The 27,872-nt window shown below is 40.3% G+C and overlaps 1 protein-coding gene across 1 annotated transcript; it reads right to left on the bottom strand.

Annotated features, from left to right (window-relative positions):
* Positions 1-824: 824 nt before the first annotated feature.
* Positions 825-27,368, bottom strand: LOC124280605. Its single transcript, XM_046716585.1, has 6 exons — positions 27,203-27,368; positions 9,266-9,616; positions 7,324-7,692; positions 6,177-6,338; positions 5,552-5,664; positions 825-3,134 (listed from the first exon to the last, which is right to left on the bottom strand). Exons 1-6 carry the CDS (start codon positions 27,261-27,263, stop codon positions 2,745-2,747), a joined length of 1,446 nt encoding a protein of 481 aa, XP_046572541.1. The 5' UTR covers positions 27,264-27,368; the 3' UTR covers positions 825-2,744.
* Between the last annotated feature and the right edge of the window lie 504 nt (positions 27,369-27,872).

Genomic DNA, 27,872 nt, shown 5'->3' with positions numbered 1-27,872 from the left:
CTAGTTAGTTTATTACTACTTCCTTATCACATTTATATCGACCACTGTGTAGAGACAATATCCTTTTATTTAAGTTACAATCAGTTTTTGAATAGGATAGTCTTCTTGCTATATGTATAATATCTTAATCGCCATTCTATAAAATAATTATATAACTATTCTCTAGATCGCGACAACGCCAGTGTGTCCTTTACATTACACCACAATCCTCTCTGTTTGATATTGTTGTATCGATAAGATCACACATGCCTTAACACCACACACAAGAAACCAACTGGTGTGTGTCTAGGCTACAACTGATAGTCTTGTCATTCTGAGATCATCCTACTGACGTACCGTCCTACCGTTAGCGAAGGTGTGTTCAGGTCAGGTTGTTTGTGAGTTTCGCTAAAGGGGCACTGATATATGGCTTCAAGCCGGTAAGCCATCCCACCCAGGCCTCATTAGCTGCTGGTGGGGTAGCATAGTGGTTAAAGCATTCGTTCGTCATGCTAAAGAACAGGGTTCGATTCCCAACATGGTCACAGTGCGTAGAGCCTATTTCTGGTATCCCCCGCCGTGATATTGCTGGAATATTGCTAAAGGCGCCGTGAAGCTTTTCTCCCTGACTCACTCACTCATTAGCTGCCGTGAGACTATTCACACAACAGAGCGTGACATGATACTGGGCTACTGTCTCTGTAGACAGAGGACATGAACTCTGAGACAATGTTTATGCAGTCTCATAAATAATTCCGAGTCAATTTAGCTATATTATTAAATGCACACATTTGGTTTATTTGAAACCGTAAACAAATTCAACCCCACTTGGCCATTGCTATTTTTTAAAAATCCACTTAGGTAAAATAATACACAACGTACACAACACATGCGGTTACATATGATTTATACAACGATACAGTTCGTATACTCAAAACAGCAACAAAACTTCATACAATGCAACGATCACTAACCCCTCTAATTGATTGATTGATTGATTGGTTGGTTGGTTGGTTGGTTGGTTGGTTGGTTACGAGTTGAAATGAGCACCTGTACCGGAAGCTTAGGTTACTGTTACAACACTAGCTAAACACGAATTATTTCCAACATTTAAAGCTCATTTGCTTTACATTCACACGTACAATACATATTTGTCGCCAGAGCCGAATAATTGGGACCAGGTGAACGTGGATGTACGGTTGTAGTTGGTTGTATGTGTGCCGTCATACCTCAATCGTGTGATGCATCTTCATGCTGTCGTCCCCTGGTTTATGTCTTTCAGACGGACGTGAAGTTAAAAAGCCTTCTTTGCATTTAGAAATTATTTCTGACAGTCCTGTAATCTGATTCTACAATTATGCCACATTGGTATAAAACGGTCATCAGATACAGAAAGCAGGGTTATGTGTCTTGTATATACCAGGATCCGAACTCCGGGCTGGTTGTGGGTTTGAACTTAGCTTCGTGAGTACCGAGTGTTTAAGCTCACTGTTTTCAGTTATATGGCTAGTGTACTGCATCCTAACCCTTACCTTGAAGGTATCTCAAGGGGTTGTGGGGGACTTGGTAATCCGTTGACCGCTTTGCATTGTGTCCGTGAAGCTCACGCGATTCACAAATGCTTATTGACATGAATCAATAAAGCGACTCTTTCCATTAAGAAATCTTAATCTCTAACATTAAACCAATATTTCCTCGTAGCCGAACATTTAACAAATGACCATGTCATGATTCATAGCAATTTGCAGCATCCATCCAGGATAGGAGTGAGGGCGCCAGAAAGAGTTTTCAAATGTATCACAGCCAATTGAATCTCGGTCTTCGTGATCACAGGCGAACGCTTTAACCACGTACATAAGGTAGGTCAGAATGTGGTTCTGGGAATGTGGTTTCATAGGGATAACTTAAAAGGCTTCATAAGATCTCGGAATTGTGTCTACCAAAAGGCGTTACGAAAGTTAACGAATATTACGAATATTAAGGCCGTAGAAGAGGTAATCTTAATCAACCAACTTTTCTATTTTTCATAGAAAGAGCATATTTGAATGTACGGAAACAACACGAGCTGTTACCTTTTTTCACCCGCTTTGTGAACATAACACCCTTCCTCACTCCACTGTAAGCACATACGAGTCTATCCAACTGTGTCAACTCTACCTCTTACTGGTATATTTGCTGTTCACCCATAGTGGGTAATACATATGTTCATCTATACCTGGTCAAACATGTTCACAAATTTATTCTCCGACAGCGTTTGCACTGTACTGGATTCAGTTATGTATTCTTGTTTCTATTCAACGTAATACATCTTGACCGATTTCTTTTATATTTTCATGAACACCTTTTCTCACCCCCGACTTACCTCCTAAATCATTGTGTTGCTGTAGAACTTGTATGAAACACATTATGAATGTATGTGATGATCATGATATGAGTGTATAATAACTAAAACGTTATCAGGGAGCCGATTAGATTCAGGAGTTTCACTTTTTTTCTACTCCTTCATAATATGGCACGAGAAGGCTGAATACAGATCCGCTGTACGGATCCACTGCGACTCTAGCATTGAGATCACCATTTGGGATGTATGCATGTGCATAATTACATAGCTATGAATTGTGACAGTATATATTCCTGGAATATCTTTGAGGAATCGTTAATATAAGGCATTAACAAATGTGATTTATCATGAATGTCAAAAGTGAATGTCAAGGGACAGTTTAATCAAAGCCCATGAACTCCATTATTATACTTGATTGTTATTGTCAGTGCGCTCCACTGGCCTCTTTCCATTTTTCCATATTGTGATTGACACTGTAAGAGAGCACCTTTCCGTTTTGTGCCATCACCTCTCTCGATATTTCAAACACACTAGTCTTTGTTGAGTCAGGTTGGGTTGACTTGCTCTCATTTGTTTTACCACCAGCTGATGCCATGTGTTTTACAACAGACAGGGTTGGTGTCATTGAGCTGACGGTGTTCCAAGGTGTCCGCTTATGTTCTTCCTCCGGAGCTCCAATGGGTGTCAGTCGTCGTGGCATCGTGGGCATAAACGAGGTGGCAGGAGCTATGCTGCTGGTATATGTTCCCGTGATACCAAGGGCTGCAGCAAAGTCAGAATCAGGGATATCGTCGATTTTATGTGCTACTTTCATCTGTAACAGAAAATTGGAAAACTTGCATGATCAAAATGACTGAAGAAAAAAGAACAAAAGACAATGGTACAGTTAAAATGAATGAGACTTGCATTACTTGACAACAACAAAAAACACAACAAAAACCTTCCACACGCAGAGGTTAGAGGGAGATAAAAAGCTCTCTGAAAGAGAACTTTTCAAGTGTCTCACGTTCACACCAAAACAGATGTCCTGACTCGGAGCATGTGGCTGGTCGTCCGTTCCATCAATGATTCTCCCGGAACATGACTCTTGACTTTACCAGTTCTCCTGGGAGTGCCAAGGTGCCCCAACTACACGATCCATGCCCCGGGACGTTACCCAATTATTTGTTCAAAGCCGCGTTGAAACCAGCTCAATCACTCACATTAATCCCCTGCTGATATATATCATAACTGGAATGAATCAGGTAGACACACAAATATTCCATATGGAAACATATTCTGCTGCTACGGCATCTATTGGTCTCCTTGTACTTACCAAAAATATTAATTATTGTAATATTCGCATAAAATTAGATGTCCTTTATATGCTAATATGCATGCCAATATTATCGCATTGTGGGTTGCAGTCCTAATGTACCGAATCAATATTGTCTTGTTTTGTACTGTCTTACTGACAATAGCGGTGGTTCTAGATTATTTTTAAAATGGTTAAAAATGTTACAGCCTTGACAGAAAAATATGACTGTCTAAACGATCTGATAAGATATGACAGATAAGACGATCTTCATAGACCCAGTTGCTTCAATAAACTAGCTGCACACCTTTAAATTTTTCTTTAATGTTTATTTGTTCCTGTGTCCAAAGCCACCAAATCTTAGGTCACACCTCCCTAAACTATTGCCTTGAGGACGTCTGAGGTCCCTGGGTATATGGTAAAATATCCACAAGATTCATGCCCTAATCGCCTTCATTGTATTGTCCATACAATCTAGCATAACACATGTATTGAAGGTCGTTTAAGAATTCGTTTCATATAGGTGGAATAGGTGATAGCAATAATAATAATAACAATAATATGTATACCCTCTTTATCCAGGACACATAATAGGTTTTGCAGAGGTCCTTTCATTCCTACACACACTCTCTGTATATAATGTACCTCTCCTTTAAACACAATTCATGAGCGAATACATAGGGTTGTACGCCATGCATTGAGATATTGATTCACGGCATGACTGAAAACCTAGTCAAATATCTGATTATATCTGTAGTTATAACCCTTAAATTGTTGAAAGGAAATCAGCATAACATTTCTCGTCTCGGCACGTGGAAGTGAGATCACGTATAGAGACGCAGCAGTATGTTTGCGGAATGGATTACTCATAACAGGTACACAAAGTCAAAGCACGCATGTACAAGTGCACGTCATTATTTAATGGGTTTACTGCGTTCACTAAGCATACGGCCATGTTTAAAACGTCAGTTTACTAGCCTCTATTGGTGTTATCGCTATTACTCATCGTGAGTTGTACACGCAACCACACACTCATGCCAAAGTGAACACACAGACAGGGTTTTTTATTCTGAAGTATTATTTTGTTTTCAAAATATCACTTGATTCCCAAATATTATTTGATTTATTCTGGGGATATATGTTTTTTTCAAAATATATCTTGATTCCTCTCATTTTAATCTAACAGAAACGTCTTTTCTCGATATGAGGATATGCTTGATAAGATATGTACAAAACAGCAAAATGTATTCTTAAATTTGCCGTAAGTGCAAATCGACAAGTTCGAAACAGTGTTTCTCTATCCCCGATCGATCTGTCGAAATAGTCACAGGGTATCCGTGAGCTCACATGGATCCAGTTCAGTTATACACATTACAGTATATATATATATATCCTCATGAATACTGAATAAACAATATTCGCGTAACTTCTTTGAGTCGCATTTAGAAGTCGGTGTGCATTTGACTACAAATGTGTCCCTGGGAGATCTAGACACAGATCTGGGGAATGTCATTGGATCGCTAAGGCAATTGGGAAGATAATTCATTTTTTTTAAATATATGCTACAAAGCGACAAGAGAGAGAGAGAGAGAGAGAGAGAGAGAGAGGGGGGGGGAAGACGGGTTGAACTGTTGGAGAGAGGACAAGAAGAGGTAGACGTGTTGTTTAAACTGTAACACAGCCAGGCCATTTTCTCAAAAAGTTTTCATTATCTTCACCGAATATATACTTTTCAACATTATAATGAAGTTATATAATTTGTAGGAGATGGTTACAATTTAACTGTTTAGGCATGCATTTACATTTTTTTCATGATAGTGCATAGGTTGTTGACAAGGATGCTTTCATTGGGGTCTCCCAGAAGAAATTAAGAGAGACTGAAATCAATACTACGACTGGTTTCATTTTCGAACCAACTCGAAAACTGGTATCCGTACCTCATTTTTCTTCTGCTTCTTCTTACAGAAAACACACAATAGTATCATCAACAGGAGCACGAGCAGCACAATACCTATGGTGAGGCCGACTGCTGCCCCGCGACTCAAGCCACCTGGAAATGTGGAAGAAATATCGAGTAGCAACAGCACCTCTTGTGAAGGTTTACTCTTCACATAAATATCCACCGGCTGTTCATTTATAGCTTATGATACTGTGATTATTCATTTTCTGTAATTGCTTACAAGTTTAACATTCCTTCTCCCTTGTTACATAAGTACAAAATTGCCATATACAATATGTCACCAAATGCACGGAATATCTTGAAGGCGTTACCAATCATGATTAGCAGTGAGTGAGTTTAGTTTTACGCCGCATTCAGCAATATTCCAGCTGTATGGCGGCCATGGTTAACAATGACTATCATCTGACTCCTGGAACGTTCATCAGATCAACACCTGTAATCAGAGTCAGTGAAGAACGAATGTAGGATTTTTGAAAATAAAATACGTTGTGAGAGCCCTACGTTTGGCAACCCTTCAGTACGAAGAACACATTGGTTTGTTTGGCTTGTAAACACATTAAAGTATGCAATGCAAACGTTTGGCAACCTCCTTTGCTACCTACCACCACCCGACTCATCGTCATCATCCTTTCCCCTCCTCCGCTTTCTTGAAGATGGTGTGGTAGTGCTAATTGTAGTCGTTTCCGGACACGTTGGGACAGTCGGGGCTGCTGTTACTGCTGACGTCCCACATTGAACTACAATGCTGGCTTGATAGTGTGTGGCTGTATATAATGACAGTTATATGTAAATTGACTGCTAGTTACATTTCCTATACCATTTTACAAAATCATCCGCTCATATCAAAAAGGTAAGTTTATATACTTAACATATGATGCATCAAACGGATTGTCTTTAATATTTTCCAATTCATCAAAATGGACTATATATCGCCAGCAACTGAAGGTAGATCACTACACTAGGGACTTCGGATCTACGTTCAGTTGATATGCCCCAGAAAGCAAATATTTAAGGAATGAAAAACACCATGCAGCTTTCCGATTCTGAGCCAGTGGACCTGATCATTCCGTCGTGATTCTATACTTGACTATAGACATCATCGTCTTAAAGACGCCTGAATTGTTTTGTATGTTTCCCACCACGATGCCAATTGTTTAAGATACGTCAACGCTGTTCATTGGTTCAAGCCTACGTCTCTGAGCTTCAGGGTGAGGGCACTATCATGCTGTCGCAAATGCCGATGGTCAAATCTGAGAACATCTTACAAAATCTGCCAGGGATGAGATCTCGAATCTTTTCATTGTGTTTTCCAGCAAATCGTTAGCTGTCATGGTAATCTTTTTCAAGCAATCTACATGTAATTAGATGCCACAATTTCAACACAATTAAGTCAACGCGTTTTCTACGCGGGGTAGAGCCACGATCGAGACAGGAAAAGTAGGCTTGAGATGACAAAGGTGGCAACTAACCTCTGATATTGTCTAACGGCACGGGAACATTGATGGGGAAGGTGTGAATGATAAATCAAGAGTGGGGGTAAAGCAGAGGTAAACTGTTTTGTTTGTTATTTGACTGGGGAAGAAAAGAATGGTACTTCATCGCTACCTAGGTTACCACCTACAAGTATTTATTCTTTGGTTTAAAGTCAAAACTTATTCTCTTTATGTGAAGCATATATGACTTATCTGATTATCTCCAATCAAAATCTTAATAGACGAAGTACATATACAAACACATTCTATACCTTACCTTGAAAGTGCATCCATAGACGCCCGCTGTTAGTAGGTAAGTTACTTCTTAAGTTGACTGTCATGAAATGTGATCTGCTGGTGTACAATATACCAGAACGGTAGTTCGTGTTGTTGGCACAATCTATTCTCAACCTGTTGGCATTGTCACCGTCCACGATGTCTACGTATTGAGTACACGTGCCACTGGCGTCTTGTATAAAATCCTGATGAAGTGACGTCACAGCTATGGATGAGTTGCACGACGCTGTAACGCTGCATGTAGTGTCTGTGTTTGGATCTATGCCTGAAGTCGGATAACCCGCATTCTGGATCGTAACAGTCTTTCCGCTTTTAGATCCATTAGTCGGAATCGATATGATGTCGGATTCTGAAATAAATAGCGTGTATGTGTCATTTAATATACATTGACAGCGGGCACTCAATCTATCTCATATTTTAGTCTAAAACCATTTACAAAATTTAACATAATGCACATATATAGTATGGCCAGAAATTATTGAGAATTTTAGGAATATGTTTAATTGGATTTCTAGTATAAACAACCTTGACCAGCTATCAAGTGCTTGGTTTCATTCAAGAGCGACAACTCCGTTAATCCTTTTTCATTAGTTTGTGAAGATTTGTGCCCCTTTGTTTACTTGCTAGCAGATGACATTTTCAGTGATCCTCAGTATGGATGATTTAGAGAAGATGAAGTATGATAACAAGAACATCAGACCAGCTATAGTGATTTCAAGTAGAACAGGTATCCTTTTATCCACTGTTTATCGTGTTTTGAAAAATATTGCAAATGGATATGGCATTGAGCACCAGGGAGGCGCAGGGGCAGGACACAGGCGCGGGACACAGATATGCTCGAGGGACATTTACTTCCATCTGCTCACGTGTTCTATGGAAATCTTTGGATTTTCCAGCAGGACAACGACTCAAAACATCGTTCAAAGCATTCACAGGCCTGGTTTCGGACCCCAAATATGACATTATTAGATTGGCCAAGCTAAAGCCCTGACCTAAATCTAATAGAAAATGTTTGGGGACTTGTCAATAAGAAAAATCTGACAAATATTGCTGAAATGAAAGAAGAGTTTGTCCGATATTGGGACAGCATGGACCACGACTTTCTAACTTCTTTGATCAGTAGTATGCCCCGCCGCATTGAAGCCTGCTTGCTGCCCATGGTGACTTGACAAAATACTAACTGTTCACCTGTCTTTGAATCTGGAGTTATGTTCTGCTAATATTCACATTTAATACGTGAGTAATGAGTGAAAAAAAATATAAAAATTACAATCTTTAAATTCTCAATGATTTCTGGTTGTACTCTATATATATGCTAATGGATAATATTTCATAACATATATATGTACACAGAGCCATAGCTTCGATACATGTATTACAGTTCCGTGAATGGATCACGCGTCGATAAGCAATATTCAAACAGTATATGACGGCAGGGGACGCCACAAGGAGTTTCACACAAGGTACGCATACCCAACGTAGGTAATCAGGTAAGATCAGGCCTTAAGCGTGACTAGTCTAGGCCACAGTCCATATTCTTCTAAACATATAGTAGGGTATTTAGGAATACAGTTAATTCTTTGCGTAAAGCACCATGACGCCATATGTGTGTGTGCGTGTGTGTGCGTGTGTGTGTGTGGTACGCGTGTATGTGTATATAAGGTTTTAAGTTGGTAGGTATGTGTGAATGTTGGTAGGTAGGTATGTACATATATCTGATATTATATTAAAATGTTCGATACTTGTGTTATTCTGGCATCTCCGCTGGAAAAGAACACGTGCATGCTGTATGCATCAACTAATCGGTATATTCCTAATACTCATATATTTTCTGTGTTTGATGTTTTTTCAGGAGCAGCTTGTAACAGTCAATACTTCGTCTGTTTCCATACGTTCAAACCTTCTGTTGTATTCACACTTACTTGACATACACTGATAACTCATCAGCATGTAATTCGACAATGACAGATATCCAGCCTCACTGCATGTTGTAGGCTGCCAAGCGACCTTCTTGATACAAGTGGACACCCCTACACAGATCGTGTGGAAGTCACTGTCGCCGGTGTAGGGCATCACACAGTCTTCATTGTTCTTGGAGCAACATAGCTGCCTGCTCGCAACGTCACCGGTTGTGAACTCTTGCGGACAGCTGGAAGATACTTTCTTGGCTATAGCATATAGGTTATCTATGGCGATAACTTGGTCAGAATCACATCTGGGAATTATAAAATCGTTTGCCGTGTTGCCATAACAACCAACTGCATCGAGGGACACTGAAAAGAAGAATTACCGAAATTGTTTTATTTATAGTCACACCAAAATGACAGTGAAGAAAATATGCATCTTGATGGGTATACATAGCTTCTTACTAATATAAGCGAAGTGTATGGGTGATGGTGTTTAGTGTATCGGTGATGGTGAGTGTTTATTGTAAGGTGATGGTGAGTGTTTAGTGTAAGGTGATGGTGAGTGTTTAGTGTATGGTGATGGTGTTTAGTGTATAGTGATGGTGTTTAGTGTATGGTGATGGTGTTTAGTGTATAGTGATGGTGTTTAGTGTATGGTGATGGTGAGTGTTTAGTGCATGGTGATGGTGAGTGTTTAGTGTACAGGTGATGGCGGTTAGTGTATGGTCATGGTGAGTGTTTAGTGTAAGGTGATGGTGAGTGTTTAGTGTATGGGTGATGGTGAGTGCTTAGTGTATGGGTGATGGTGAGTGTTTAGTGGATGGGTGATGGTGTTTAGTGTATGGGTGATGGTGAGTGTTTAGTGTAAGGTGATGGAGGGTGTTTAGTGTATGGTGATGGTGTTTCGTGTAAGTGTAGTGTATGGTGATGGTGTTTAGTGTATGGGTGATGGTGTATAGTGTATGGTGATGGTGTTTAGTGTATGCTGATGGTGTTTAGTGCATTGATGATGGTGAGTGTTTAGTGTATGGTGATGGTGAGTGTTTAGTGTATTGGTGATGGTGAGTGTTTAGTGTATTGATGATGGTGAGTGTTTAGTGTATGGTGATGGTGAGTGTTTAGTGTATGGGTGATGGTGTTTAGTGTATGGTGATGGTGTTTAGTGTATGGTGATGGTGAGTGTTTAGTGTATGGTGATGGTGGTGAGTGTTTAGTGTATGGGTGATGGTGTTTAGTGTATATGGTGAGTGTTTAGTGTATGAGTGTTTAGTGATGGGGATGGTGAGTGTTTAGTGTGTATGGTGATGGTGAGTGTTTAGTGTATGGTGATGGTGAGTGTTTTGAGTGTATGGGTGATGGTGAGTGTTTAGTGTATATGGTGATGGAGTGTTTAGTGTATGTGTGATGGTGAGTGTTTAGTGTGGGTGTGATGGTGATGTGTGATTGAGTAGTGTATGGTGATGGTGAGTGGTAGTGTTTAGTATATGGTGATGGTGAGTGTTTAGTGTATGGTGATGGTGAGTGTTTAGTGTATGGTGATGGTGAGTGTTTAGTGTATGGTGATGGTGAGTGTTTAGTGTATGGTGATGGTGAGTGTTTAGTGTATGGTGATGGTGAGTGTTTAGTGTATGGTGATGGTGAGTGTTTAGTGTATGGTGATGGTGTTTAGTGTATGAGTGATGGTGTTTAGTGTATGGTGATGGTGTGTTTAGTGTATGGTGATGGTGAGTGTTTAGTGTATGGTGATGGTGAGTGTTTAGTGTAAGGTGATGGTGAGTGTTTAGTGTATGGGTGATGGTGAGTGTTTAGTGTATGGTGATGGTGAGTGTTTAGTGTATGGGTGATGGTGTTTAGTGTATGGGTGATGGTGAGTGTTTAGTGGATGGTGATGGTGTTTAGTGTATAGGGTGATATGGTGGTGAGTGTTTAGTGTATGGTGTGATGGTGTAGTGTATGGTGTATGGTGATGGTGTTTAGTGTTTAGTGATGATGATGAGTGTTTAGTGTATGGTGATGGTGTTGAGTGTTTAGTGTATGGGTGATGGTGTTTAGTGTTTAGTGATGGTGAGTGTTTAGTGTATTGTGTTTAGTGTATGAGTGATAGTGTTTAGTGTAGTGATGATGGTAGTGAGTGTTTAGTGTAGTGGTGATGGTGTTTAGTGTATGGTGATGGTGAGTGTTTAGTGTATGGTGATGGTGAGTGTTTAGTGTATGGGTGATGGTGAGTGTTTAGTGTATGGTGATGGTGAGTGTTTAGTGTATGGGTGATGGTGAGTGTTTAGTGTGTGGGTGATGGTGAGTGTTTAGTGTATTGATGATGGTGAGTGTTTAGTGTATGGTGAGTGTTTAGTGTATTAGTGATGGTGAGTGTTTAGTGTATATGATAGTGATGGTGTTGAGTGTATGGTGGATGGGTGCTAGTGTTTAGTGTATGGGTGATGGTGAGTGTTTAGTGTATGGTGATGGTGTTTAGTGTATGGTGATGCTGAGTGTTTAGTGTATGGTGATGGTGAGTGTTTAGTGTATGGGTGATGGTGAGTGTTTAGTGTATATGGTGATGGTGAGTGTTTGAGATGGGTGATGATGAGTGTTTAGTGTATGGATGGTGAGTGTTTAGTGTAAGGTGATGCAGGTGTTTAGTGTATGGTGGTGGTGTTTGAGTGTATGGTGATGGATGGTGTTTAGTGTATGGTGATGGTGTTTAGTGTATTGGTGATGGTGAGTGTTTAGTGTATATGGTGATGGTGAGTGTTTAGTATATGGTGTTTAGTGGGATGATAGTGTTTAGTGTATGGGTGATGGTGAGTGTGTAGTGTATGGTGATGGTGTTTAGTGTATGGTGTGATGGTGTTTAGTGTATGGTGATGGTGAGTGTTTAGTGTATGGGTGATGGTGAGTGTTTAGTGTATGGTGATGGTGATGGTGTTTAGTGTATAGGTAGTGTAATGGTGAGTGTGCTTAGTGTATGGTGATGGTGTTTAGTGTATGGTGATAGTGAGTGTTTAGTGTATGGTGATGATGAGTGTTTAGTGCATTGGTGATGGTGAGTGTTTAGTGTATGGTGATGGTGATGGTGAGTGTTTAGTGTTTAGTGATGGTGAAGTGTTTAGTGTATGGTGTTTAGTGTATTGGTGATGGTGAGTGTTTAGTGTATGGTGATGGTGAGTGTTTAGTGTATGGGTGATGGTGTTTAGTGTATGGTGATGAGTGTTTAGTGTATGGTGATGGTGAGTGTTTAGTGTATGGTGATGGTGAGTGTTTAGTGTATGGGTGATGGTGAGTGTTTAGTGTATTGGTAATGGTGAGTGTTTAGTGTATATGGTGATGGTGAGTGTTTAGTGTATGGTGATGGTGAGTGTTTAGTGTATGGGTAATGGTGAGTGTTTAGTGTATGGGTGATGGTGTTTAGTGTATGGTGATGGTGAGTGTTTAGTGTATGGTGGTGATGAGTGTTTAGTGTATGGTGATAGTGAGTGTTTAGTGTATGGTGATGGTGAGTGTTTAGTGTATGGTGATGGTGAGTGTTTAGTGTTTAGTGTATGGGTGATGGTGAGTGTTTAGTGTATGGGTGATGGTGAGTGTTTAGTGTATCGATGGTGATGGTGAGTGTTTAGTGTATGGTGATGGTGAGTGTTTAGTGTATGGTGATGGTGAGTGTTTAGTGTATGGTGATGGTGAGTGTTTAGTGTATGGGTGATGGTGAGTGTTTAGTGTATGGTGATGGTGAGTGTTTAGTGTATGGTGATGGTGTTTAGTGTATGGTGATGGTGGTGTTTAGTGTATGGTGATATGGTGAGTGTTTAGTGTATGGGTGATGGTGTTTAGTGTATGGTCATGAGTGAGTGTTTAGTGTGTATGGTGATGGTGAGTGTTTAGTGTATGGTGATGGTGAGTGTTTAGTGTATAGGTATGGTGATAGTGTTTAGTGTATTGGTGATGGTGTTTAGTGTATGGGTGATGGTGAGTGTTTAGTGATATGGGTGATGGTAGTGTTTAGTGTATAGGTGATGGTGAGTGTTTAGTGTATTAGTGATGGTGATGGTGAGTGTTTAGTGTATTGGTGATGGTGAGTGTTTAGTGTATAATGGTACTGGTGAGTGTTTGAGTGTAAAGGTGATTGTGAGTGTTTAGTGCATAGTGGTGATGGTGAGTGTTTAGTGTATGGTGATGGTGAGTGTTTAGTGTATGGGTGATGGTGAGTGTTTAGTGTGTGGGTGATGGTGTTTAGTGTATTATGGTGAGTGTATTGATGATGATGATGGTGAGTGTTTAGTGTATAGGTGATGGTGAGTGTTTAGTGTTTGGGTAATGGTGAGTGTTTGGTGGATGGGTGCTGGTGTTTAGTGTATGTGTGATGAGTGTTTAGAGTGTATGGTGATGGTGTTTAGTGTATGTATGATGGTGATAAGTGTATGGTGATGGTGAGTCTTTAGTGTATGAGTGATGGTGAGTGTTTAGTGTATATGGTGAGTGTGTTTAGTGTATAGGTAATGGTGAGTGTTTAGTGTATGGTGATTGCTGAGTGTTTAGTGTATGGGTGATGGTGTTTAGTGTATGGTGAGTGGTGTTTAGTGTTTGGTATATGGTGATAGGTATGAGTGTTTAGTGTAGGGGTGATGGTGAGTGTTTAGTGTATGGTGATGGTGAGTGTTTAGTGTGTATGGTGATAGTGTTTAGTGTATGGTGATGGTGAGTGTTTAGTGTATGGTGATGGTGAGAGTGTTTAGTGTATGGGTGATGGTGTTTAGTGTATGGTCATGGTGAGTGTTTAGTGTATCGATGGTGATGGTGAGTGTTTAGTGTAAGGTGATTGTGTTTAGTGTATGGTGATGGTGTTTAGTGTATTGATGATGGTGAGTGTTTAGTGTATTGGTGATGGTGTTTAGTGTATGGTGATGGTGAGTGTTTAGTGTATGGTGATGGTGAGTGTTTAGTGTAAGGGTGATGGTGAGTGTTTAGTGTATGGTGATGGTGAGTGTTTAGTGTATGGTGACTAGTGGTGTTTTAGTGTGTGTTTAGTGTATGGTGATGGTGAGTGTTTAGTGTATGGTGATGGTGAGTGTTTAGTGTATTGGTGATGGTGAGTGTTTAGTGTATGGGTGATGGTGAGTGTTTAGTGTATTGGTGATAGTGAAGTGTTTAGTGTATGGTGATGGTGAGTGTTTAGTGTATGGGTGATGATGGTGTTTAGTATATGTATGATGGTGAGTGTTTAGTGTATAGGTGATGGTGTTTAGTGTAGTGTATGGTGATGGTGAGTGTTTAGTGTATGGTGATGGTGAGTGTTTAGTGTATGGTGATGGTGAGTGTTTAGTGTATGGTGATGGTGAGTGTTTAGTGTATGGTGATGGTGAGTGTTTAGTGTATGGTGATGGTGAGTGTTTAGTGTATGGTGATGGTGAGTGTTTAGTGTATGGTGATGGTGAGTGTTTAGTGTTTAGTGTATGTTTAGGTGATGGTGAGTGTTGAGTGTTTAGTGTATGAGAGTGTTTAGTGTATGGTGGTGGTGAGTGTTTAGTGTATGGTGATGGTGGTGTTTAGTGTATGGTGATGGTGTTTAGTGTATGGTGTTGGTGTTTAGTGTATGTGATGGTGAGTGTTTAGTGTATGGTGATGGTGAGTGTTTAGTGTATGGGTGATGAGTGTTTAGTGTATGGTCATGGTGAGTGTTTAGTGTATCGATGGTGATGGTGAGTGTTTAGTGTAGGTGAAGGTGATGGTGATGTGTTTAGTGTATGGTGATGGGTGTTTAGTGTATTATTGTGATGGTGAGTGTTTAGTGTATTGGTGATGGTGTTTGAGTGTATGGTGATGGTGAGTGTTTAGTGTATGATGTGATGGTGAGTGTTTAGTGTAAGGTACTGGTGAGTGTTTAGTGTATGGTGATTGTGAGTGTTTAGTGCATGGTGATGGTGAGTGTTTAGTGTATGGTGATGGTGAGTGTTTAGTGTATGGTGATGCTGAGTGTTTAGTGTATGGGTGATGGTGAGTGTTTAGTGTATGGTGATGGTGAGTGTTTAGTGTATGGTGATGGTGAGTGTTTAGTGTATGGTGATGGTGAGTGTTTAGTGTATTGGTGATGGTGAGTGTTTAGTGTATGATGGTGAGTGTATAGGTGGTGAGTGTTTAGTGTATGGGTAATGGTGAGTGTTTGATTGATGGGTGCTGGTGTTTAGTGTATGGGTGATGGTGTTTAGTGTATGGTGATGGTGTTTAGTGTATGGTGATTATGTTTAGTGTATTGGTGATGGTGAGTATTTAGTGGATGGGTGATGGTGTTGAGTGTATGGTGATGGTGAGTGTTTAGATTGCTGATGATGAGTGTTTAGTGTATGGTGAGTGTTTAGTGCTGATGTTTAGTGTATGGTGATGGTGTTTAGTGTATGGTAATGGTGTATAGTGTATGGTGATGGTGATAAGTGTATGGTGATGGTGAGTGTTTAGTGTATGGTGATGGTGAGTGTTTAGTGTATGGTGATGGTGAGTGTTTAGTGTATGGGTAATGGTGAGTGTTTAGTGTATGGTGATGGTGAGTGTTTAGTGTATGGGTGATGGTGTTTAGTGTATGGTGATTGTGAGTGTTTAGTGTATGGTGATGGTGAGTGTTTAGTGTAGGGGTGATGGTGAGTGTTTAGTGTATGGTGATGGTGAGTGTTTAGTGTATGGTGATGGTGAGTGTATGGTGATAGTGTATGGTGATGGTGAGTGTTTAGTGTATGGTGATGGTGAGTGTTTAGTGTATGTAGGGGTAATGGTGTTTAGTGTATGGTCATGGTGAGTGTTTAGTGTATCGATGGTGATGGTGAGTGTTTAGTGTAAGGTGATTGTGTTTAGTGTATGGTGATGGTGTTTAGTGTATTGATGATGGTGAGTGTTTAGTGTATTGGTGATGGTGTTTAGTGTATGGGGATGCTGAGTGTTTAGTGTATGGTGATGGTGAGTGTTTAGTGTATTGATGATGGTGAGTGTTTAGTGTAAGGTACTGGTGAGTGTTTAGTGTAAGGTGATTGTGAGTGTTTAGTGCATGGTGATGGTGAGTGTTTAGTGTATATGGGTGATGGTGAGTGTTTATGGGTGAAGGTGATGTTTAATGTGTGTGATGGTGAGTGTTTTAGTGTATGGGTGATGATGGTGAGTGTTTAGTGTATGGGTGATGGTGAGTGTTTAGTGTATGGTGATGGTGAGTGTTCAGTGTATGGTGATGGTGAGTGTTTAGTGTATGGGTGAAGGTGAGTGTTTAGTGTATGGGTGATGGTGTTTAGTGTATGGTGATGGTGAGTGTTTAGTGTATGGTGATGGTGAGTGTTTAGTGTATGGTGATGGTGAGTGTTTAGTGTATAGTGTGGTGAGTGTTTAGTGTATAGTAGTGATTGTGAGTGTTTAGTATATGGTGATGGTGAGTGTTTAGTATGGTGATGGTGGTGTTTGGTGATGGTGAGTGTTTAGTGTATGGTGAATGGTGTTTAGTGTATGGTGTGGTGAGTGTTTAGTGTATGGGTGAGTGATGTTTAGTGTGAGTGTGTAGTGTATATGGTGATGGTGAGTGTTTAGTGTATGGGTGATGGTGAGTGTTTAGTGTATTAGTGATGATGGTTAGTGTTTAGTGTATTGATGATGGTGAGTGTTTAGTGTGTATAGGTGATGGTGAGTGTTTGAGTGTATATGGTGTTTAGTGTATGGTGATAGTGTTTAGTGTATGGTGATGGTGAGTGTTTAGTGTATGGGTGATGGTAGTGTTTAGTGTATTGGTGATGGTGTAGTGTTTAGTGTATGGGTGATGGTGAGTGTTGAGTGTATGGGTGATGGTGAGTGTTTAGTGTATGTTGCTGATGGTGAGTGTTTAGTGTATGGTGATGGTGTTTAGTGTATTGTATATGGTGTATAGTGTATGGTGATGGTGATTTAAGTGTATGGTGATGGTGGTGAGTGTTTAGTGTATGGTGATGGTGAGTGTTTAGTGTATGGTGATGGTGAGTGTTTAGTGTATGGGTGATGGTGAGTGTTTAGTGTATGGTGATGGTGAGTGTTTAGTGTATTGGTGATGGTGAGTGTTTAGTGTATGGTGATTGTGAGTGTTTAGTGTATATGGTGATGGTGTTTAGTGTATGGGTGGTGGTGTTTAGTGTATGGTGATGGTGAGTGTTTAGTGTATGATAGTGATGGTGAGTGTTTGTGTGTATGGTGATGGTGTTTAGTGTATGGTGATGGTGAGTGTTTAGTGTATGGTGATGGTGTGAGTGTTTAGTGTAGGATGGTAATGGTGTTTAGTGTATGGTGAGTGTTTAGTGTATGGTGATGGTGTGTTTAGTGTATCGATGGTGATGGTGAGTGTATAGTGTGAAGGTGATTGTGTTTAGTGTGTGTAGTGTATGGTGATGGTGTTTAGTGTATTGATGATGGTGAGTGTTTAGTGTATTGGTGATGGTGTGTTTAGTGTATGGGGATGCTGAGTGTTTAGTGTATGGTGATGGTGAGTGTTTAGTGTATTGATGATGATGTGAGTGTTTAGTCTAAGGTACTGAGTGAGTGTTTAGTGTAAAGGTGATTGTGAGTGTTTAGTGCATGGTGATGAGTGATTAGTGAGTGTGATTGAGTGTATATGGTGATGGTGAGTGTTTAGTGTATGGGTGAAGGTGAGTGTTTAGTGTGTGGGTGATAGTGAGTGTTTAGTGTATTGATGATGGTGAGTGTTTAGTGTATGGGTGATGGTGAGTGTTTAGTGTATGGGTAATGGTGAGTGTTTGGTGGATGGGTGCTGGTGTTTAGTGTATGGGTGATGGTGTTTAGTGTATGGTGATGGTGTTTAGTGTATGGTGATTATGTTTAGTGTATGGGTGATGGTGAGTGTTTGGTGGATGGGTGCTGGTGTTTAGTGTATGGGTGATGGTGTTTAGTGTATGGTGATGGTGTTTAGTGTATGTATGGTGAGTGTTTAGTGTATTGGTGATGGTGAGTGTTTAGTGGATGGGTGATGGTGTTTAGTGTATGGTGATGGTGAGTGTTTAGAGGATTGGGTGATGGTGTTTAGTGTATGGGGATGGCGAGTATTTAGAGGATTGCTGATGGTGTTTAGTGTATGGTGATGGTGTTTAGTGTATGGTGATGATGTTTAGTGTATGGTGATGATGTTTAGTGTATTCGTGATGGTGAGTGTTTAGTTGGTGGGTGATGGTGAGTGTTTAGTGTATGGTGATGGTGAGTGTTTAGAGTATTTGGTGTATTGGGATGGTGTTTAGTGGATGGGTGATGGTGAGTGTGTATTGTATGGTGATGGTGTTTAGTGGATGGGTGATGGTGTTTAGTGTATGGGTGATGGTGAGTGTTTAGTGTAAGGTGATGGAGAGTGTTTAGTGTATGGTGATGGCGTTGAGTGTAAGGGTAGTGTACGGTGACGGTGTTTAGTGTATGGTGATGGTGTTTAGTGTATGGTGATGGTGTTTAGTGTATGCTGATGGTGTTTAGTGCATTGATGATGGTGAGTGTTTAGTGTATGGTGATGGTGAGTGTTTAGTGTATTGGTGATGGTGAGTGTTTAGTGTATTGATGATGGTGAGTGTTTAGTGTATGGTGATGGTGAGTGTTTAGTGTATGGGTGATGGTGTTTAGTGTATAGTGATGGTGTTTAGTGTATGGTGATGGTGAGTGTTTAGTGTATGGTGGTAATGGTGAGTGTTAATGAGTGGTAGTGTATGGGTGATGAAGTGTTTAGTGTATGGTAATGGTGAGTGTTTAGTGTATGGGTGATGGTGTTTAGTGTTGGTGATGGTATGGTGATGGTGAGTGTTTAGTGTAAGGTGATGGTGAGTGTTTAGTGTATGGTGATGGTGATAGTGTTTAGTGTAGTGTATAGTGATGTATGTGAGTGTTTAGTGTATGGTGATAGTGAGAGTGTTTAGTGTATGGTGATGGTGTTTAGTGTATGTATGGTGATGGTGTTTAGTGTATTGATGATGGTGAGTGTTTGAGTGTATATGGTGATGGTGAGTGTTTAGTGTATTGATGGTGATGGTGAGTGTTTAGTGTATTGGTGATGGTGAGTGTTTAGTGTATAGTGATGGTGAGTGTTTATGTGTATGGGTGATGTGAGTGTTTAGTGTATATAGTGATGGTGTTTAGTGTATGGTGATGGTGAGTGTTTAGTGTATTGGTGATGGTGAGTGTTTGGTATATGGTGATGATGAGTGTTTAGTGTATGGTAATGGTGAGTGTTTAGTGTATGGTGTAAGTGATGGTGAGTGTTTAGTGTATGGTGATGGTGAGTGTTTAGTGTATAGGTGATGGTGTTTAGTGTATGGTGATGGTAATAATTATGGTGATGGTGAGTGTTTAGTGTATTGGTGATGGTGAGTGTTTAGTGTATGGTGATGGTGAGTGTTTAGTGTATGGTGATGTGAGTGTTTAGTGTATGGTGATGGTGAGTGTTTAGTGTATGGTATGGGTGATGGTGAGTGTTTAGTGTATGGTGATGGTGTTTAGTGTATGGTGATGGTGTTTAGTGTATGGTGATGGTGAGTGTTTAGTGTATGGTGATGGTGAGTGTTTAGTGTATGGGTATTGGTGAGTGTTTAGTGTATGGGTGATGGTGAGTGTTTAGTGCATGGTGATGGTGAGTGTTTAGTGTATGGTGATGGTGAGTGTTTAGTGTATGGGTGATGGTGAGTGTTTAGTGTATGGTGATGGTGAGTGTTTAGTGTATATGGTGATGAAGTGTTTAGTGTATGGTGATGGTGTTTAGTGTATGGTGATGGTGAGTGTTTAGTGTATGGTGGGTGATGAGTGTTTAGTGTATAGTGATGGTGTTTAGTGTATGGTGATGGTGAGTGTTTAGTGTATGGGTAATGGTGAGTGTTTGGTATATGGGTGATGGTGTTTAGTGTATGGTAATGGTGAGTGTTTAGTGTATTGGTGATGGTGTTTAGTGTATGGTGATGGTGAGTGTTTAGTGTATGGGTAATGGTGAGTGTTTAGTGTATGGGTGATGGTGAGTGTTTAGTGTATGGGTGATGGTGAGTGTTTAGTGTATGGTGATGGTGAGTGTTTAGTGTATTGGTGATGGTGTTTAGTGTATGGTGATGGTGAGTGTTTAGTGTATGGTGATGGTGAGTGTTTAGTGTATGGGTGATGGTGAGTGTTTAGTGTATGGGTGATGGTGAGTGTGTGGTGATGTATAGTGATGGTAGTGTTTGTGTGAGTGTTTAGTGTATGTGGTGATGGTGTGTTTAGTGTATGGTGATGGTGATGTTAGTGTATGGTGATGGTGAGTGTTTAGTGTATGGTGTAATGGTGTTTAGTGTGTGGTGAGTGTTTAGTGTATATGGGTGATGGTGAGTGTTTAGTGTATGGGTGATGGTGGTGTTTAGTTCATGGTGATGGTGAGTGTTTAGTGTATGGTGATGGTGAGTGTTTAGTGTATGGTGATGTGGTGAGTGTTTAGTGTATATGGTGATGGTGAGTGTTTAGTGTATGGTGATGGTGTGTTTAGTGTATGGTGATGGTGTTTAGTGTATGGTGATGGTGAGTGTTTAGTGTATTGGTGATGGTGTTTAGTGTATGGTCATGGTGAGTGTTTAGTGTATCGATGGTGATGGTGAGTGTTTAGTGTAAGGTGATTGTGTTTAGTGTATGGTGATGGTGTTTAGTGTATTGATGATGGTGAGTGTTTAGTGTATTGGTGATGGTGTTTAGTGTATGGGGATGAGTGAGTGTATGGTAGTGAGTGTTTAGTGTATTGATGATGGTGAGTGTTTAGTCTAAGGTACTGGTGAGTGTTTAGTGTCAGGTGATTGTGAGTGTTTAGTGCATGGTGATTGTGAGTGTTTAGTGTATGGGTGATGGTGAGTGTTTAGTGTATGGGTGAAGGTGAGTGTTTAATGTGTGGTGTGATGGTGGTGAAGTGTTTAGTGTATTGATGATGAGTGTTTAGTGTATGGTGAGGTGGTGAGTGTTTAGTGTATGGGTAATGGTGAGTGTTTGGTGGATCGATGCTGTGGTTTAGTGTATGGGTGATGAGTGTTTAGTGTATGGTGATGGTGTTTAGTGTATGGTGATTATGTTTAGTGTATGGGTGATGGTGAGTGTTTGATGGATGGGTGCTGGTGTTTAGTGTATGGGTGATGGTGAGTGTTTTAGTGTATAGTGATGGTGTTTAGTGTATGGTGATGGTGATGTTTAGTGTATTGGTGATGGTGAGTGTTTAGTGTATGATGATGGTGATGGTGTTTAGTGTATAGTGATGGTGAGTGTTTAGTGTATAGTGATGGTGAGTGTTTAGTGTATGGTGATGGGATGAGTGATTTAGTGGATTGCTGATGGTGTTTAGTGTTTGGTGATGGTGTTTAGTGTATGGTGATGGTGTTTAGTGTATATGATGATGAGTGTTTAGTGTAAAGGGTGATGGTGTGTTTAGTGTATGGTGGTGTTTAGTGTATGGTGATGGTGAGTGTTTAGTGTATAGTGATGATGGTGAAGTGTATAGTGATGATGGTTTAAGTGTGTGATGGTGATGGTGAGTGTTTAGTGTATGGTGATGGTGTTTAGTGTATGGTGATAGTGAGTGTTTATTGTGTATGGTGATGGTGAGTGTTTAGTGGATGGGTGATGGTAGTGTTTAGTGTATATGGGTGATGGTGAGTGTTAAGTGTATGGGTGAGTGTTTAGTGTATGTATGGGTGATGGTGAGTGTTTAGTGTGTATAGTGATGGTGGTGTTCAGTGTATGGTGTATGGTGAGTGTTTAGTGTATGGTGATGGTGTTTAGTGTTTAGTGTATGGTGATGGTGAGTGTTTAGTGTATTGATGATGGTGAGTGTTTAGTGTATGGTGATGGTGAGTGTTTAGTGTATTGGTGATGGTGAGTGTTTAGTGTATTGGTGATGGTGAGTGTTTAGTGTATGGTGATGGTGAGTGTTTAGTGTATGGGTGATGGTGTTTAGTGTATAGTGATGGTGTTTAGTGTATGGTGATGGTGAGTGTTTAGTGTTTGGGTAATGGTGAGTGTTTGGTATATGGGTGATGGTGTTTAGTGTATGGTAATGGTGAGTGTTTGTTTAGTGTATGGTGATGGTGTTTAGTGTATGGTGATGGTGAGTGTTTAGTGTAAAGTGATGGAGAGGTGTTTAGTGTATGGTGAGTAGTGTTTAGTGTAAGGGTAATGTATATGGTGATAGTAGTGTTTAGTGTATGGTATGGTGTTTAGTGTGTATGGTGATGGTGTTTAGTGTATGAGTGATGGTGTTTAGTGCATTATGGTGATGATGGTAGTGTTTAGTGTATGGTGATGGTGAGTGTTTAGTGTATTTAGTGATGGTGAGTGTTTAGTGTAGTAATGATGGTGAGTGTTTAGTGTATGGGTAATGAGTGAGTGTTTAGTGTGTATGGTGATGGTGAGTGTTTAGTGTATGGGTGATGGTGTTTAGTGTATGGTGATGGTGTTTAGTGTATTGGTGATGGTGAGTGTTTAGTGTATTAGTGTGAGTGTATGATGTGAGTGTTTGGTATATAGGTGGTGAGTGTTTAGTGTTTATGTGTATGGTAATGGTGAGTGTTTAGTGTATTGGTGATGGTGTTTAGTGTATGGTGATGGTGAGTGTTTGAGTGTATTAGTGTGTTTGGTGATGGTGAGTGTTTGGTGTATAGTGAGTGTTTAGTGTATATGGTGATGGTGAGTGTTTGAGAGTAATTTAGTGATGGTGAGTGTTTAGTGTATGGTGATTTGAGAGTGTTTAGTGTATAGTCATTAGTCAGTGTATGGTGGGTGAGTGTTTGTTGTACAATAGTGTGTGGTGATGGTGTTTAGTGTATGGTGATGAGTGTTTAGTGTATGGTGATAGTGAAGTGTTAAGTGTATGATGTGATGCTGAGTGTTTAGTGTTGGTGTATGGTAGTGAAAGGTAGTGTTTAGTGTACTGAGTGTATGTGGTAAGGTGTTTAAGTATGGTGATGGTGTTTAGTGTCATGTATGGTGAGTGAGTGTTTAGTGTATGGTGATGGTGAGTGTTTGATGTATGAGTGATGGTGAGTGTTTAGTGTATAGGGTGATGGTGAGTGTTTAGTGTATGGTGATGGTTGAGTGTTTAGTGTATGGTGATGGTGAGTGTTTGAGTGTATGGTGATGGTGTTTAGTGTATGGTGTGGTGAGTGTTTAGTGAGTGGTGTTTAGTGTAGTGATAGTGTATGGTGAGTGTTTAATTTAGTGTAGGTGGGTGATGGTGAGTGTTTAGTGGTGAGTGATTTGTGTAGTGTGTGGATGATGATGGTGTCTAGTGTATGGTAATGGTGAGTGTTTAGTGTATTGGTGATGGTTTAGTGTTTAGTGATGGTGAGTGTTTAGTGTATAGTGGTAATGGTGAGTGTTTAGTATATGGGTGATGGTGTTTTAGTTTAGTGTGGTGAGTGTATAGTGATGTGAGTGTTTAGTGTATGGTGATGTGTGAGTGTTTAGTGTATGGTGATGGTGATGGTGAGTGTTTTAGTGTATGGGTGATGGTGAGTGTTTAGTGTATGGGTGATGGTGAGTGTTTAGTGTATGGTGATGGTTAGTGTTTAGTGTATGGTGATGGTGTTTAGTGTATGGTGATGGTGTTTAGTGTATGGTGATGGTGATTGAGTGTATATGGTGATGGTGAGTGTTTAGTGTATGGTGATGGTGAGTGTTTAGTGTATGGGTAATGGTGAGTGTTTAGTGTATGGGTGATGGTGTTTAGTGTATGGTGATGGTGAGTGTTTAGTGTATGGTGATGGTGAGTGTTTAGTGTATGGGGTGATGGTGAGTGTTTAGTGTATGGTGATGGTGAGTGTTTAGTGTATGGTGATGGTGTTTAGTGTATGGTGATGGTGAGTGTTTAGTGAATATGGTGATGGTGAGTGTTTAGTGTATGGGTGATGGTGTTTAGTGTATGGTCATGGTGAGTGTTTAGTGTATCGATGGTGATGGTGAGTGTTTAGTGTAAGGTGATTGTGTTTAGTGTATGGTGATGGTGTTTAGTGTATTGATGATGGTGAGTGTTTAGTGTATTGGTGATGGTGTTTAGTGTATGGGGATGGTGAGTGTTTAGTGTATGGTGATGGTGAGTGTTTAGTGTATTGATGATGGTGAGTGTTTAGTGTAAGGTACTAGTGAGTGTTTAGTGTAAGGTGATTGTGAGTGTTTAGTGTATGGTGATGGTGAGTGTTTAGTGTATGGTGATGGTGAGTGTTTAGTGTATGGTGATAGGTGAGTGTTTAGTGTGTGGGTGATGGTGAGTGTTTAGTGTATTGATGATGGTGAGTGTTTAGTGTATGGGTGATGGTGAGTGTTTAGTGTATGGGTAATGGTGAGTGTTTGGTGGATGGGTGCTGGTGTTTAGTGTATGGGTGATGGTGTTTAGTGTATGGTAATGGTGTTTAGTGTTTGGTGATGGTGATAAGTGTATGGTGATGGTGAGTGTTTAGTGTATGGTGATGGTGAGTGTTTAGTGTATGGTGATGGTGAGTGTTTAGTGTATGGGTGATGGTGATTGTTTAGTGTATGGTGATGGTGAGTGTTTAGTGTATGGTGATGGTGAGTGTTTAGTGTATGGTGATGATGGTGTTTAGTGTATGGTGATGTGTGAGTGTTTAGTGTATGGTGAGTGTTGAGTGTTTAAGTGTGTAGTGAGTGTATGGTGATGGTGAGTGTTTAGTGTATGGTGATGGTGAGTGTTTAGTGTATGGTGATGGTGAGTGTATGGTGATGAGTGTTTAGTGTATGATGATGAGTGTTTAGTGTGTATGGTGTATGGTGAGTGTTTAGTGTATGGTGATGGTGAGTGTTTAGTGTATGGTGATGAGTGTTTAGTGATGGTGAGTTTAGTGTATGGTCATGGTGAGTGTTTAGTGTATCGATGGTGATGGTGAGTGTTTAGTGTAAGGTGATGGTGAGTGTTTAGTGTATGGTGATGTTTAGTGTTTAGTGTATGACGGTGATGGTGAGTGTTTAGTGTATTGGTGATGGTGAGTGTTTAGTGTATGGGTGATGGTGAGTGTTTAGTGTATATGGTGATGGTGAGTGTTTAGTGTATTGGTGATGATGTGAGTGTTTAGTGTAAGGTAATGTGTAGTGTTTAGTGTAATGGTGATTATGTGAGTGTTTAGTGTATGGTGATGGTGAGTGTTTAGTGTATGGTGATGGTGAGTGTTTGTGTTTAGTGTATGGTGATGTTTAGTGTATAGTGTGATGGTGAGTGTTGTTTAGTGTGTATGGTGATGGTGAGTGTTTAGTGTATGATGATGGTGAGTGTTTAGTGTATGGGTGATGGTGAGTGTTTAGTGTATGTGGTAATGGTGAGTGTTTGGTGTATGGGTGATAGTGGTGTTTAGTGTATGGGTGATGGTGTTTAGTGTATGGTGTATGGTGTGAGAGTGTTTAGTGTATGGTGATTATGTTTAGTGTGTAGTTGGTGGTGATGGTGAGTGTTTAGTGGATGGGTGATGGTGTTTAGTGTATGGTGATGGTGAGTGTTTAGTGTTGGTGATGGTGTTTAGTGTATATGGGATAGTGAGTGTTTAGTATGTATAGTGTCATGGTGATAGTGTTTAGTCGATGGTGATGGTGTTTAGTGTATGGAGGTGGTGAGTGTTTAGTGTATGGTGATGGTGTTTAGTGTATTGATGATGGTGAGTGTTTAGTGTATTGGTGATGGTGTTTAGTGTATGGGGATGCTGAGTGTTTAGTGTATGGTGATGGTGAGTGTTTAGTGTATTGGTGATGCTGAGTGTTTAGTGTAAGGTACTGGTGAGTGTTTAGTTTAAGGTGATTGTGAGTGTTTAGTGCGTGGTGATGGTGAGTGTTTAGTGTATGGTGGTGGTGTGTGTTTAGTGTATGGTGATGCTGAGTGTTTAGTGTGTGGGTGATGGTGAGTGTTTAGTGTATTGATGATGGTGAGTGTTTAGTGTATGGGTGATGGTGAGTGTTTAGTGTGTGGGTAATGGTGAGTGTTTGGTGGATGGGTGCTGGTGTTTAGTGTATGGGTGATGGTGTTTAGTGTATGGTGATGGTGTTTAGTGTATGGTGATTATGTTTAGTGTATTGGTGATGGTGAGTGTTTAGTGGATGGGTGATGGTGTTTAGTGTATGGTGATGGTGAGTGTTTAGAGGATTGGTGATGGTGTTTAGTGTATGGGGATGGCGAGTATTTAGAGGATTGCTGATGGTGTTTAGTGCATGGTGATGGTGTTTAGTGTATGGTGATGATGTTTAGTGTATGGTGATGATGTTTAGTGTATTCGTGATGGTGAGTGTTTAGTTGGTGGGTGATGGTGAGTGTTTAGTGTATGGTGATGGTGAGTGTTTAGAGTGTTTAGTGTATGGGGATGGTGTTTAGTGGATGGGTGATGGTGAGTGTGTAATGTATGGTGATGGTGTTTAGTGGATGGGTGATGGTGAGTGTTTAGTGTATGGTGATGGTGAGTGTTTAGTGTGTGGGTGAAGGTGAGTGTTTAATGGATGGGTGAAGGTGAGTGTTTAGTGTGTGGGTGAAGGTGAGTGTTTAGCGTATGGGTGATGGTGAGGCAAATCGTGAGTTGGGAGTTTTTTTTATCTTCCCAACATTAAGCATTATCCCAACTGCATGATGTTGACCATTACATAACACCTTGAGACAATACGTTGCCTAATATTAGAGCCACGATTACGTCGGGGTAAAAGGTCAAGCAACCTACCAAGGATGACAACCCGGTACGACCTAGTGTTTCACGGGTACCTATTCTAACCTTTTTCACTTAGTAATGACAAGTGTTCCGAAATGTTACAAAACCTATTTGTTACAACGGGGTCGGTATGATTGTTCATCTGTGCAATGTATTTATGTTACATGTATCGCTTGGTTCAAAACAGTCTCAGATAAGGTTACAGAGGATATAACACACTCGTGGTTCTACACAAATGCCGTATGAATGATAGGTTACATCAGGTCACATATAATCAAGAAGCACATACCTGCACAATGTAAGTAGGAAGACAAGGTCACCACACAAAGACAAAAGGTATTCATTATCATTTGTATGTCTATCAGCAAGAAAAACCTGGCACCCTTCAGGGAGGTCTATCGGTGAAGTAATCACGCCGTGAGCGTCTTTATCAACGCATGGTCACCCATGTATGCACGTTTGCCATACTACTTCATTCAATCAATATTCTATGCTCCATGTAATCACAATAAGCAGTATTGATAGATTATAGATATGCGTGACACAGCCAACAAACGAGCTATATATACTGGGACAACTCTACAATGTGGTGGGGAACTTTGGTCTCGTCAGTTAACATCCAATAGTCAGTTGCCAGGTACTGGATGGTATACGTTTACATGAACTCGTCACTGAAGATTGCATTCAATGTGTTTTTTAACGTTCCAATATCGATTAAATGATTAATATGGATATATTGGCCAGTTACTTATGTCACATGGTTAGAGTTGGATATTGCGTTTATGACATCGGGTATATTAATGTTTATGTGTATCAACTCATGGGTAAAATTTCAAGTACAACGGGAATTGTCTGCATGTAGTTGTATGGACCTTGATGAGCACGCGCCTGGTTATAACCACATTTCAAGACGCCAGAGTGCAATGAATACTACCATGACTTTGTACATTTTGTATCCT

This window comes from Haliotis rubra, unplaced genomic scaffold (genome assembly GCF_003918875.1).
Source record: "Haliotis rubra isolate DU_JTF1 unplaced genomic scaffold, ASM391887v1 Scf27, whole genome shotgun sequence".
Taxonomy (NCBI): Eukaryota; Metazoa; Mollusca; class Gastropoda; order Lepetellida; family Haliotidae; genus Haliotis; species Haliotis rubra.
The sequence above is the reverse complement of the archived record's forward strand: the minus strand, read 5'-3'. Positions and strand labels throughout refer to the sequence as shown.

Excerpts from the sequence above, each read along its gene's own strand:
- LOC124280605 (XM_046716585.1), bottom strand. The coding sequence starts at position 27,263 with ATGATAATGAATACCTTTTGTCTTTGTGTGGTGACCTTGTCTTCCTAC. Across the intron at positions 7,693-9,265 it reads GAGTTATCAGTGTATGTCAA|AATCCGACATCATATCGATT; the intron begins GTAAGTGTGAAT and ends TATTTATTTCAG. Across the intron at positions 5,665-6,176 it reads TGACGATGAGTCGGGTGGTG|GTGGCTTGAGTCGCGGGGCA; the intron begins GTAGGTAGCAAA and ends CCACATTTCCAG.